At 42.3% G+C, this 13573-nt stretch overlaps 1 protein-coding gene across 1 annotated transcript in view; it reads left to right on the top strand.

The window, feature by feature from the left end:
• Positions 1–13573, top strand: part of BAZ1A (bromodomain adjacent to zinc finger domain 1A) — a 60552-nt gene that overhangs the window by 6580 nt on the left and 40399 nt on the right. The window contains exon 3 of the mRNA XM_063117796.1: positions 10762–11040. Coding sequence (XP_062973866.1) covers positions 10762–11040 — 279 coding nt within the window. The remainder of the gene's footprint in view (positions 1–10761; positions 11041–13573) is intronic.

The raw sequence follows: 13573 nt of genomic DNA, 5'->3' as shown, positions 1-13573 counted from the left end.
TTGCCTAAAATTCTCCAGGCAAACCAGGAAGAACCGATCAGACCGCCTTCGGGCATTACTGTGGGAAAAGGCATTGGAGGCAGTGGAGAAACCGAGTACGTCTCGCCGCTCCAAATCTCCCAATACCATGGAGTCAATGCCCCAACCTCCTCCTTCGCGGAGTGATGCCTTCCCGGTTCACCCCCCTTCCTCCTCTCTATCCGCTTCCTCAAAAGCGGCCAAGAAGATATCTAAGAGAGCGAGAGAGCATGTTGGGTCTGAAGAACCCCAACGAAAGAAATCGAAGGAAGGAAAGAAAAAATCGACAAAGTCAAAACCGTCGATACCGAGGGCTCCGTTACCAACTACTTCGGTACCGAAGCGCCCTACGGCACCGAGCACCCCGATATCGAGGCTTTCCCTGCAAAAGACGCCTCCAATATCGGCAAGTCTGATACCGACGCTTTCGGTACCGAGAGCCTTCTCGATACCGAGAAGAGCAACTCCGTCTTCTCCACCGGCCCTGACGCCGTTACAGACGGAGCAAGTGATGCTTTCCCCGGTACCGTCTCTCAATATCATTACGGTACCAGCTGAGGAGACAAGCTTAAGAGCATCAGTCTCGGAAGGAGAGATCAGAACCTCCTCACAAGATCCAACGCTGGCAGAAGACGGTCCTATCTCCCCTCGATACCGCCAAGTCCAACAATCACCCATCGGTACCGATGGACATTGATACCGACAGGGACATGAGTCTCGTCCGATGCTCAACACTGACACACATCGGTACCGAGACTTCGATACCGACGCTCTTCGGCGCCGAGATTTCGATACCGACATACATTGGTACCGAGACTTCGATACCGACACATGCCTTTCTCCGATACCGACAGCCGTCGATACCGGCCAGTGCCACGAGACCGTTCACCGGTGTCGATCCATTCGGCTCAATATTGGCATCCTCCACAGTATCCTCCTTACTACTACGAGGACTGGAGATACAGAAGGGATCAAGACTCCTATTATTATCAGGAGCAGTATGCCCCGTATCCGCGCTTCCAGCAACCTCCATTGGAGACAGTTTCCCGTCTTCCACCCGCGGAAGATGCTACCGCTATGCCGCCGCCAACGCAGCCATCAGCACCAAGGCCCCCACCTCAACACTGCAACCTACGGCACCAACAACATCGGTACCGTCGCAGGCTCTGCAAGCCCTACCCGCAGCTAGGATGAGGGGAAGTGCACTAAATGAGCTCTCTGATGAGGAATATCGATCAGACTCCTCTCAGGAACCATCACCTCCACCATCAATCCCTTCACCGGATGATTGCGTGATAACCACGGATGTTATCTCCCCCTCTGAGGACTTGACCCATTTTACAGATCAAGTGCAGAGAATGGTGAGGTCTCTGGGGATCGAAACTTCTCAACCATTGGAGAAGTTAAATGACCCAGTATACGACGACCTATACTGTGAATCGTCTACCCCAGCGGCAATCCCATACCTGCCTATGCTGTTGCGTACCGCCCAACAGTCATGGAAAATGCCCTCCTCTATGCCACCAACGTAGAGGAAGCTTGATAACATCTACAAAATCCAAGAAAAGACAGCACAGCGCCTTTTCTTTTCACCCACCCCAAGCCGAATTCAATTATAGTCGAGGCTTCCCAAGGACGCACTCAAAGAAAACATAATGCACCCGTTGACAAGGAAGGTCGGAGACTGGACGGCTTGGGAAGAAGAATTTATTCTTCCACATCTTTGTCACTAAGAGTGCACAATTACCAAACCACCATGGCTAAATATCAATCCTTTTTATGGGAAAAGATGGCATCTCTCTCTGCATACCTGCCAGACGATCAAAGAGAGTTGTCAAATGTGTTTTACACAGAAGCCATGAGGCTGTCACGCCAGCAACTCAACACAGCAAGACATGCCACTGACTGTGCTTCAAAAGCAATGGTGGCCTCTGTCGCCTTAAGCCGACATGCGTGGCTTAGGTCCGCAGGACTTTCTCAAGAAGCACGTACCCGGATAGAGGACCTTCCCTTTGACGGGGAAGGACTCTTCCACTCGTCCACGGATGAGTCTATGGAGAGCATCCAGAAAGCCAAAAATACGGCTAAGAAAATGGGGATTGGTCAGCAGCAACAGCAGCTTCAGAGACCATTCCGCCAGAGACGCTGGCCCGGAACACAGCAGCAGTTCCAACCTAAGCAGCAGCAATTCCAACTGCAACACCGCCCTGCTACATACCAACCTCAGGGTCAGTACAGAAGGCAACAGTACCCGGGTCGATTCAAACAAAACAAGAGCAGGCCTGACCCGAATCAAAGATGGCGTCTTTGACTATCTTACACCAAACAGCCTAACACCTAAGTTTGGTGACATCGTTGCCCCTTTTTTCTACAATTGGACCACTATTACATCTGATACATGGGTCCTTAACATCATATCTCGGGGCTACAAAATAGAATTTTCCACTCCCCCTCCCCTCGGAACCGCAAGGTTCTCACCACCTACAGATGCTCTATTACAAGAGACTACGTCTCTATTGGAAAAGGGCGCCATAGAGCGATTACCAACTCACACTCTAGGAAGCGGGTTCTATTCCCGCTACTTTACAGTTCCGAAACGGGATGGGGGGCTGAGGCCTATTTTGGACCTCAGGGAGCTAAATAAGTTCATCAACCCTAAAAAATTCCGGATGAACTCTTTAGCAAGCATCCTACCTTTCCTCTCCCAAGGGGACTGGTTTACGTCTATCGATCTTAAGGATGCATATTTTCATGTTTAAGTCTATCTTGATCATCACCAATACCTCAGGTTCATAGTAGGGGAAGACGTTTTCCAATTCAAAGTGCTTCCTTTTGTGCTTTCTACGGCACCCCAAGTCTTCACAAAGTGCATGGCACCAGTTTGCGCCTTTCTGAGGACTCGAGGGGTAGAAATTTACCCCTACTTGGACGATTGGCTGATAGTGGCTAATACGGAGCAAGAAGCCGCCCGTAATACCCATCTCACCATCAAATTACTCAACGAATTAGGCCTTTGCATCAACAAGGAAAAATCAAATTTTCATCCGACCCAAAAAATTAAATTCCTTGGAGCAAGGCACTTTCTGCCAAGCCCTTTGAGCCTTTAGCAAGAACAGACTTGCGATTACTAACTTTCAAGGTGGCATTCCTTGTTGCAGTCACATCTGCCAGGCGTGCATCTGAACTTGCTGCACTCCACATAGACTCACCATACACGGTGTTTCACGCTGACAAGGTGGTCCTTAGACCGGACCCAGCTTTTCTCCCAAAGGTTGTTTCTTCTTTTCACCTTGGGCAGGACATTACGCTTCCAAGTTTCTTTCCTTCGCCGACGTCACCTATTGAGTCTGCCCTACATACCCTAGACGTGAGACGGGCTCTGGCCTTTTACCAGTCCAGAACTGCCACCCTCGGGAGATCCCATAGACTTTTTGTTTGCTATGGGGGCAAGCAAAAGGGACTCCAGGCATCTCCACAGAGAATATCTGCTTGGGTGGTTCAGACTATTAAGCTAGCCTATGAACTCACTGGCCTCCCGTTGGAGGATAAGGTGCGTTCTCACTCCACGAGAGGAGTGGCCACCTCTACAGCCTTTGAAAAGGGGATTGCTCTACCAGACCTCTGCAAAGCAGCTACCTGGTCGACACCTTTGACTTTTGCCAGTCACTACCGCCTGGACATCAGGGCGCGCAGAGACTGTGCCTTTGGGCGTGCCATCTTATTGGCAATCCTATGACTATTCATATACCAACTGACACCACCCACCTCCAGTAAGTCAGCTTGTTAATCGCCCATATGTGTGATGCACAGAGACCACGAAGAAGGAAAGACAGGTTGCTTACCTGTAACTGTAGTTCTTCGAGTGGTCATCTGTGCAGTCACACAACCCTCCCACCGTCCCCACTATGGTGTCATTAATTTTTGATCACCTGGTGGTTCTCCTCAGTGAGACTGTTTAGGCGGTTTCAGGAACTGAGGGGATTAGGCGGGAACCACTGAGCATGCTCAGTGGACGGTGGGGGAGGGGTTCCCACCTAAAAGATTTTCTGCTATAGAAGTTTCCGAACCTGGCCCTGTGCAGGCACAGAGCCCATATGTGTGACTGCACAGATGACCACTCGAAGAACTACAGTTACAGGTAAGCAACCTGTCTTTATTAGCACATTTTTATTGTTTGAAACTGTGTAGTTGTGAGCAATGTAAATGACCATAACTTTCCCCAAGAGCTAGCAAGAAACATGTAGCAGAAAGAGGTCAAGTCAAGGTGGAGAGATGAGAGGTAGGCCTGATAAGATAGTTCTGTTCAGAGCCAATGGAAGTACATAAGCTTCAGTACTGTCCACAAATTCTGCAAGACTTTCAGGAGTATCTCTCCCATCATAAGACACTTTTATAGCACCTTGAGTGATAGCATTTTCTCTACTATTTGCTCAGTAGTAAGAGAGTGGTAAGATTTTGAGCACAGAACTACAACTCCTTTTGTTTAACCCATGAAGTATAATATTTGTGGGGGTGGGAGCATAAGAATGGAGTATAATGCAGAACTAAATGATTAATATTATAGCCAAATGATTATCTCTCCACCAATGGAACCTTGATTCCTTTGGTGAAAGCCCTTTGGGTTGGAAAACCTTGCTTTTGAATGCTTGGTTGGTTAATGGAAAGACAGCTGCCCATCTAGGACCCGTCCTGGCTAAACATGCTGATCTGCAGATAGTACAAAGACCTGACTGTATGAAGTGGGATATATGAATGTTTCTCAGTTTGTCTGCCAGGTTTGTCTGTACAGCAACAGGACAGATAAGAGGTCTAAATTGTGCTTCCATCCTGGTAGTTAGTTGCTACCACCCTGGTAGTTAATCAATGGCCTTTAAGTTTTGAGTGTGCGTTTCTAACTATGTCTGCTTGGAACAGGTAGAGACTCTGTTGGTATACTGTTCTACCCCACTTCTAACAAACGTCTTGCCTCAGCTAACCAGAGTGGTTTCAGGGGCGGTATTGGAGACCTCTAGACCTCAATGTTTTGAGGAATTTCAACATCCTATTAGAATGGTTCACTCCAGGAATCTAATGTATACAGGTGATTTTTTGATGACTCTTGAGCCCCATTCAGGCATTCTACATCTGAGACTATTAAACATGCGGGGAAGGGAGGATGCTAGCCCTGCCCCCGCACCCTGTCATCTTGTAGTCCTTTACTTGAGTGTGAAGAGGTGAGGCTTCTGAATCAATGGAGGCTTTCCACACAATTCAAAATGCTTATTGGAATGCCTTCTGGAATGGGACAATGGCCTGGTCAGTTCACAATAATTTCTAACTGTCCTCTCCCTCTGAGGGCTTTTTTCCTATGCAAATTACAGTTGTTGACCCCCTAACCTGGATTAAGATGACAGCGGAAGAGAAATGGTTAAAACCCTCTCTTCTCCCACATTAGAGACTCTATCCGGATTAGGTTCCCCCATATTTAGTTTAGAAGTAACTGCATGCTACATATTAAAAGCAAGTTGTTGTTTAGCTGTGAATTGTGTCTGTTTGAGATGCGGAGGTGATTAGGCTTGTTTTGCCCCTTCTCTCTAATGACCTTCCATTGTCATGTAAAGAGTTTTCATCTCTGGAATGCATTTGACCTGCTTAAGGAGTTGATGCTTTAACTCCTAGTTACTCACTTTTGAAAAATGTATCTGTTTTCTCTTGACTTTAGAATTTTTTTATTGTATTTATTGATTACTCTTAATGTTTTTAATATTTTTTATTATTTTGTGAACTATCTTGGACATTTCCCCTTATATAGAAAGGCAGAATATGAATAAATATAGTTTATTAAACAAATGAATGAAGGACAATGATGTAGATCGGGGTTCTATTATATATGCACAATGCCTACTTGTGGAGTCTCACATTTTCATCACCTGCCCTCCCAAGTCAACACTACATTTGAGAAGCTGAGCTGGAGGCTAGTGTGATAGGAACAGAATTTTCCATTCAGCAAAGTCTGAATCCAGTCACAGTTGTGCCTCAGAATCAGTGTCCCATGTAAGTCATAATGGGTCTAAGTTCAATTTCATGTTATCCTAAATAAGAATATATATTTTATTTTTTTATTTAAAACATTTCTTGGCCATCTTTCTGGGCAGAAGCCCTTGCAAGGTGAGTTATGACTATAAAAGACATAAAATATTTAAAGCAATAAAAACATAAACACAATAAAATAGCAATTAAAAATAATGAAAGCCAACAATAAAACCAGCAACAACTTTAGCAGCAGCAGCAATAATTGTACTCCTATCACAGAAGGCCATGGTAAAGAAGGCCATGGTAAAATAATGTTTGCAAGCCTTTCTTAAGAGTCTGCAATGACGGAGCATTGGACCTCCGTTGGGAGCTTGTTCCAAAGGTGTAAGGACCACTGTAGAGGCCCCTATCATGAGTGATCTATTTTATTTATTTATTTATTTATTTATTACATTTTTATACCGTCCAATAGCCGAAGCTCTCTGGGCGGTTCACAAAAGTTAAAACCATAATAAAACAACCAACATGTTAAAAGCACAATTACAAAATACAGTATAATCACCTACCTAGTTGCTCTCATGAGTGGGCAAATGAGAAGGGACTCTCTTTCTTATCTTAAAATGTGGACAGGCTGATATGGGTGTAGTCAGTCCTTCAAGTAACTTGGTCCCAAACTGTTTAGGACTTTAAAGGTCAAAACCAGCACTTTGAATTGGGCTCGGAAACACACTGGTAAAATAAAAGTGAATTAGTTATTTTATCTAAAGGCCAATATAAAAGTGGAAGTGGCTCAAGGGCATTCCAGGCCAATTTTTGAAACCAGGCAATGCTTTCAGCAAACACTGTGCCACAGAAAACCAATGAAGCTCCCACTGAGGTTGAGGAAAGCTCTTCCTAATTAAAAATATCTGTCAGTACACTGAAATAGTAAATGGACTAATTTGTCCACCATTTTCAGCCCAGCCCCTTCTTATTGCCATTCTACCTCTGGTTCTTCCATGGAGAACCTCCTTCGTAAAAGGGTTCCAAACCTAGGCAGATCCCAACCACTTTTCAAATTGTTCTAGTTGCCAGTCTTATTGAACAAAGGAATTTAGAGAAAACACACCTAATATAACGAGGTCCCAATGTTAACAAGCCTACTTGACATCACAATTCTCACACTCTGCACCCAATATTGCACTCCTAACAAATGAAAAGGGTTAGGTTAGTTATGTAGAGAATTGACTCACTTCCAAGATCTATCTTTATAAAAGAATGCATTCTTTGTTTTCAGCCAGGTCTTGTATAAAAGACTGTCAATTCTTAAGAAATAAAACTGAGGAATCCAATTAGATAAATCCTAAATAAGATGTAGGATCATTTCAATTTCCAGTGTATCAAATTGACGCCATAAACTGATAGGATGGTAATCCGTTTAGCTAGCTCTAAAAATATCCAGAACTGTTTTTAAATTAAGTTATTTTTCAGATTAGAAAGCAATATCAAATTATCCGTGTACCCTAAAAGTTTAAATTGGTATTCTCCAAACCCCATGTTGTTAATATCAGTGGCCTGCCATATAGTGCAGGTGGCTCTGTAGCCAAATGTAAGAGCAAGGGCAGCCACCTTCTTTATTGTGGGAGGATGGGGTTAGTTTGGCTCTTAAATACTTTAAATACTACAAACGAGAAGGATCTTGGAATTGTTGTAGATCGCAAGCTGAATATGAGCCAACAGTGCGATATGGCTGCAAGAAAGGCAAATGCTATTTTGGGCTGCATTAATAGAAGTATAGCTTCCAAATCACGTGAGGTACTGGTTCCTCTCTATTCGGCCCTGGTTAGGCCTCATCTAGAGTATTGCGTCCAGTTCTGGGTTCCACAATTCAAGAAGGACACAGACAAGCTGGAGCGTGTTCAGAGGAGGGCAACCAGGATGATGAGGGGTCTGGAAACAAAGCCCTATGAAGAGAGACTGAAAGAATTGGGCATGGTTAGCTTGGAGAAGAGAAGATTGAGGGGACATGAGAGCACTCTTCAAATACTTCAAAGGTTGTCACACAGAGGAGGGCCAGGATCTCTTCTCGATCCTCCCAGAGTGCAGGACATGGAATAACAGGCTCAAGTTAAAGGAAGCCAGATTCCAGCTGGACATCAGGAAAAACTTCCTGACTGTTAGAGCGGTACGACAATGGAATCAGTTGCCTGGTGAGGTTGTGGGCTCTCCCACACTAGAGGCCTTCAAGAGGCAGGTGGACAACCATCTGTCAGGGATGCTTTAGGGTGGATTCCTGCATTGAGCAGGGGGTTGGACTCGATGACTTTGTAGGCCCCTTCCAACTCTGCTACTCTATGATTCTATGAAAATGTTAGCGTGACTTGATAACTGGTGATAAAATATCAGTTACTATTACGCATTCTGATTAGTGTATTAAAGACACTCCAGAAATGGGTTTTCTCTAAAGTACTTCAGCAAGGGGGGAGGGATTAAACTCTCACCCTTCCCACCCAGCTGCCACCATTCTAATGCTGATCACTATTCTGTTTTCCCTGCCTCCCCATACTGTGGCAACTATTTACACTTAAAAAGCAATAATATATAGACAACATTAAATGTGATGCAATTAACATTATATATAGTTTGGCCCCAAGTATGTAGACTAGGGATAGCTAACTACTTAAGATGTTGCTGTTGGGTGTCCTTCAGCCACTTGAGAGGACAGATCATTTGACTGCAATGGAGGGCAATAGCACTGTTTCCTTTAGAAACCTTGCAGGAAGAGGAAGTAACTTCCCAACCTGAGGATGAAGCATAAGAGGGAACATGCTAGGAACAAACAAACATAAAACCTATTGGGGAGAGATTAGAAAACGCAACAGGACAAAAGTGGCGGTGAGCTGCTGAACATTCTGAATGCGTGTAACGATATGCTAGGGGTTGCTAGCTGCCATTGCTGAACTTTCAGTATATGTTTCATTTCCTCCCTTATCAATGTGTTGATAGTTTTAAAGCATTTTAGAAGCCCTTCTAAGTACACAAGTAGTTGTCAAATTTACTATTTCTGTGTAAACGGGAAATTGTGAATAAAAGAAAAAAACCCGCTGAAAGTTGAAAACTGGGATAAAAATAGCCAGTAAGTGAATATTTAACATATCTAAGAAAAGAACGTGAGTAAATGAATACATTTAAAAATTGTTAGTGTTTTAACACTTATTTTTTCCTTTTTCCATTGTCATGGGGCTTAAGCCCCGAAATGTATCTTAAAGCTCATTTTGGAATGATTATTTAATTTTTCATAAATACCAGTTGGCAAACAATGGAAAGTGAAAATACATGTGGGTGGACCCTTGTACAGAAATATTTTTCAGGGACTTATGGTTTCATTATAACTAAACTGAGTTTGGCTTCTGTTAGCAGGTGATATGTTGAGATTACTGTGCAAAAGGCGGGATACAAATAAATATAATAATAATAATAACAACAACAACAACAAGTGGAGAGGAACCATAGCTCAGTAGTAGAACATATGGTTTGCCTGAAGGAAGTTTTAGGTTCAATCCTTGGCATCTCCAGTTAAAAGGATCAGGTAGTAGGCAATTGGAAAGACCTCTGCCTGAGACCCTGGAGAGCCAGTCAGAGCAGACAATTCTGGGCTAAGTTGACAAATAGACCTGGTATAATGAAAGCCATATCTGTCTATTTCAAAATAAAAGCAACTATTAGTATGACCTGGTTATGAGTGTCAGTCTAATAGTGGGGAGACCTCTGTTCAAATCTCTACTTGGCTATAAAGCTCACTGGGCCAGTTCATGGCCAGGTTCACATAATCAACAGGGGAAGCTATGCAGTATGATCCTTCTCTCAATCCTGCCACCATCACAGGTACACCTTGTGGGAATGCAGGAGAGGGCCTTCTCAGTGGCTGTGTCAAGGCTCTGTAACTCCCTTCCCAGAGAGTGTAGAGTGGCTCCCTGTTTGTTACACTTTTGGAGGCAGGCAAACTCCATAATTAGGAATTATTAGCATAATTAGGAAAGTAATTGAGACTAAAATTGCCAATCTAATAGTCCCATTATACAAGTGTGATGCAACCACACTTCGAATACTGTGTATGATTCTGGTCACTGCACTTTTAAAAAAGGATATTGTAGAGTTGGGAAAAATGCAGAAAAGGACAACTAAAATGATCAAGTGATTAAGCATCTCTCTTGTGAGGGAAGGTTACAACAGCCAGGATTGTTGAGCTTGGAAAAAAGGAGGCTAAGGGGAGACATGATAGAGGTATATAAAATTATGCATGGTGTGGAGAATATGAATAGGGAGACATTTTTCTCCCTCTTTCAAAATACTTAGAACCAAGTGTTATCCCATGTAGCTGATTGGTGGGAGTTTAAGGACAAATAAAAGGAAGTACTTCTTCATACAGCGCATAGTTAAATTATGGAATTCACTACTACAAGATGGAGTGATGGCCACCAATTGGCTTTAAAAGGGGTTACAATAAATTCCTGGAGGAGAAGGATATTGATGGCTTGGGTCCTGCTTGTTGGTTTCCCGTGGGCAGCTGGTTGGCCACTGTGTGAACAGAATGCTGGTCTGATCCAGCCTGTCTCGTCTTTTGACAGTTGAAAAGAGTTAAGCATTGAAAGCAGCAAGACTTCAATGCTTAGTTTTGGCTTAATCTCAACCTAGGTGTACGTAGCAGGCATGTAGAGTTCAGTTGAGTTATTTTAACTTGCTTTCTTGCAGTGACTTTTTTGAACGAACCATTCTGTGTAATAGCCTTGTATGGAGTTGTGCTGTCACAGGTAAACCTGGACTCACCTATCAAGAAGCACTAGAATCTGAAAAGAAAGCCAGACAAAATCTGCAAAATTTTCCAGAGCCACTTATTGTTCCAGTCCTATACTTAGTTACACTCACTCAACGCCCACGACTTCATGAAGCTTGTGATGACATCTTTGATTATGTGAAGAACCGTTATTTTGTTGGTGAAATTGTCGAAGTACGTAGGAATAATGGTGAAAGGTAAGCAACTTTGATATGGACTAGTTTTAATAGATATGTTTATGGCTCTTTTAAAAAGAAAACAAATATAGGGCCAACTTGTAAACCACTTAATCTTAGGTGGCTTTGGTTGTTCACGTGTGCTATAATCTTTTATTTTATTATTTATTTATTTATTTATTGCATTTATATCCTGTCTTTTTCCTCCAAAGAACCCAAGGCGGCATACATAATCCTCTTCCTCTCCATTTTATCCTCACAACAACAACCCTGTGAGGTAGGTTGGGCTAAGAGTCTGTGACTGGCCCAAAGTCACCCAGTGGGTTTCTGTAGCCAAGTGGGGACTAGAACCCAGATCTCCTGACTCCCAGTCCAACACTTTAGCCACTACACCACATTGGCTCTCACTTAGCAACTAGAGTAATACTCTTTGATCCAGTTCCTTGTTTCCTTATCTGGAAAAATGACTGGCAAATTCAGTGGTTTGCTGAAGTACAAAGCATTATTCTTTCTGTGTAAAATGGGTGGGTTATAAATCTAAATAAAAGGAATACTGTTAGCATGATAGAAATAGTGTATTATATTTCTGTGTTTTTATTATTCTAAAATGAATGACCTCAATGCTGATGTTATGTTCTTCATTTCCTAAGCATGATTAGGCAGTTCGGAGTATGCAACCAGCTTGGACTTTCACCTCACTTCTTTGCATACATTTCCCCCTCTTTTTCATGGTGTAGCAATATGTCTACATCAGTCCTCCTAACTCTGTTTTATTTTGGTTTTAAACAAGATTGCCTTTGTAATCAGAGTTTGCAAGCTCACATCAAATTTTGGTTTCAAGCACACTAATAGAAGAAATCCAGGTTTATTGCCATGATAGATATAATGCTAGCCAATGGTTAAAGGAAATCATGGAAGAGAAGGGGTTCACATAAGAGGGAGGAAGGCATGGGAATCCATGACATGCCCCAGTCTCCTAACCATTTAGGAACTTAAGATCTACACTTAATTCAGGTCTGGAATACTAAATCGTTTTGCTGGATGAACCCCACCCCAAATTAGTCCTGCATTCAGCCTCCAGTAGTGGCCAGAATGTTTTGTCTTAGAAGTTCACAAGCAGAACCTGGGAAATCATCACCTCTAAACATGGAAGTTTTATCTTCATGATTAGCCATCTTTTCCATGAATTTGTCTAGTCTTTTTTTAAAAAGTGATTTGTGCTAGTGACCATCTTGTGGCAATGCATTCCATATATTAATTTATCATACGAAGGAATTCAGGTTTATTTGTCCCGAGTTCTACTGCCTGTCCATTTTGAATGAACTAGAGTTCTAGTGTTTTGGGGAGGAAGAAAGTATCTCCCTTCACACTCCACAGTTTTCATAATTTTATAAACTTCAATTATGTGCTTCTTGGTTGTCTTTTTTTTATAAAATCAAAAGCTGTGCCTTAAGCTTTTCTTTATCGAGAAAAAGTATATTGTAATGTTTTCATGTAAAAGAGACAGGTCCACTACAGCTCATCTTTTTTTTCATACTTCTCCTAATTTGGCATATTATTAAAACAATGAAACATTTTTCGCTACTCTTAAAAAGTATGATTGAACATTTAAATATATGAAGTCTGCTACTTTTGATAACCTGTTAATATAATATCGAGCATGTTAACTTGGTTTAAACTCTAGTGTTTAAAAGTCCAATGGTATATTAAACCCCCTATTATGTATGTAATTAGGAAAATTAGAGATTTTAAAATCCATCTTTCTGTGAATTTGAAATAATCTGTACAACTTTGGAATTAACTAAAAGTAGTACAGCAGAAAATTAATAATCCCATTCATTCTAATTTTGCCTAGGTCTCAGTACTTTCTGAGTTTTTAGCTAACACAACTGATTCTTCATTCATAGTAAAAACTAATTATTAGAGCATGATGAATATGAATCTTCTTGAACACTTTTAGCCAGTTGTATGGTATTCCCTAAAATTGTCAAGGGCCAATATGAGTTGAAGAAATGTATCATAGGTCTAAAAATATAACATTTTACCTTTCTAAATGTAAAAAGAAATAGCTGTGTGCTACTTGTAAGCAAACAAACCATCATGACTCCTCCATTCAGACTCCTCTATTTCCCACATTTGTTGCCTACTTATCCATTCCCCATTCCTGGAGCCACCATACTTTAGCCTTACTACTAGATAGTCCCAACCATTCCTGAGCCTGGTGCTCCAGATTTTGGACTTCAACTCCCATCATCCCCAACCAGCATGGCTAAACGTCAGGAATGCTGGGAATTATCAACTAAACCATTTGAAGGAAACCAGGTTGGGGAAGGCTAGACTGTCCATTAACCCATACTTGATTGCAGTTGATACAACCAAAGGTCGTCAGCTAGCTCAGAATGCAAGGTTGACTTAAAGGAATCCCATTTGCCTAGTGTGTTATGCAATTGCCAAGGCCTGTCTTGTACTTTCAGTGGTAATGTGTTTTCAAGTGCAAGATTAATGATGAGTAATTATTGCATCATTTTTGGGAATTGAACAGCCTTCTTAACCA

This window comes from Elgaria multicarinata, chromosome 2 (assembly GCF_023053635.1).
Source record: "Elgaria multicarinata webbii isolate HBS135686 ecotype San Diego chromosome 2, rElgMul1.1.pri, whole genome shotgun sequence".
Lineage (NCBI taxonomy): Eukaryota > Metazoa > Chordata > Lepidosauria > Squamata > Anguidae > Elgaria > Elgaria multicarinata.
The sequence above is the reverse complement of the archived record's forward strand: the minus strand, read 5'-3'. Positions and strand labels throughout refer to the sequence as shown.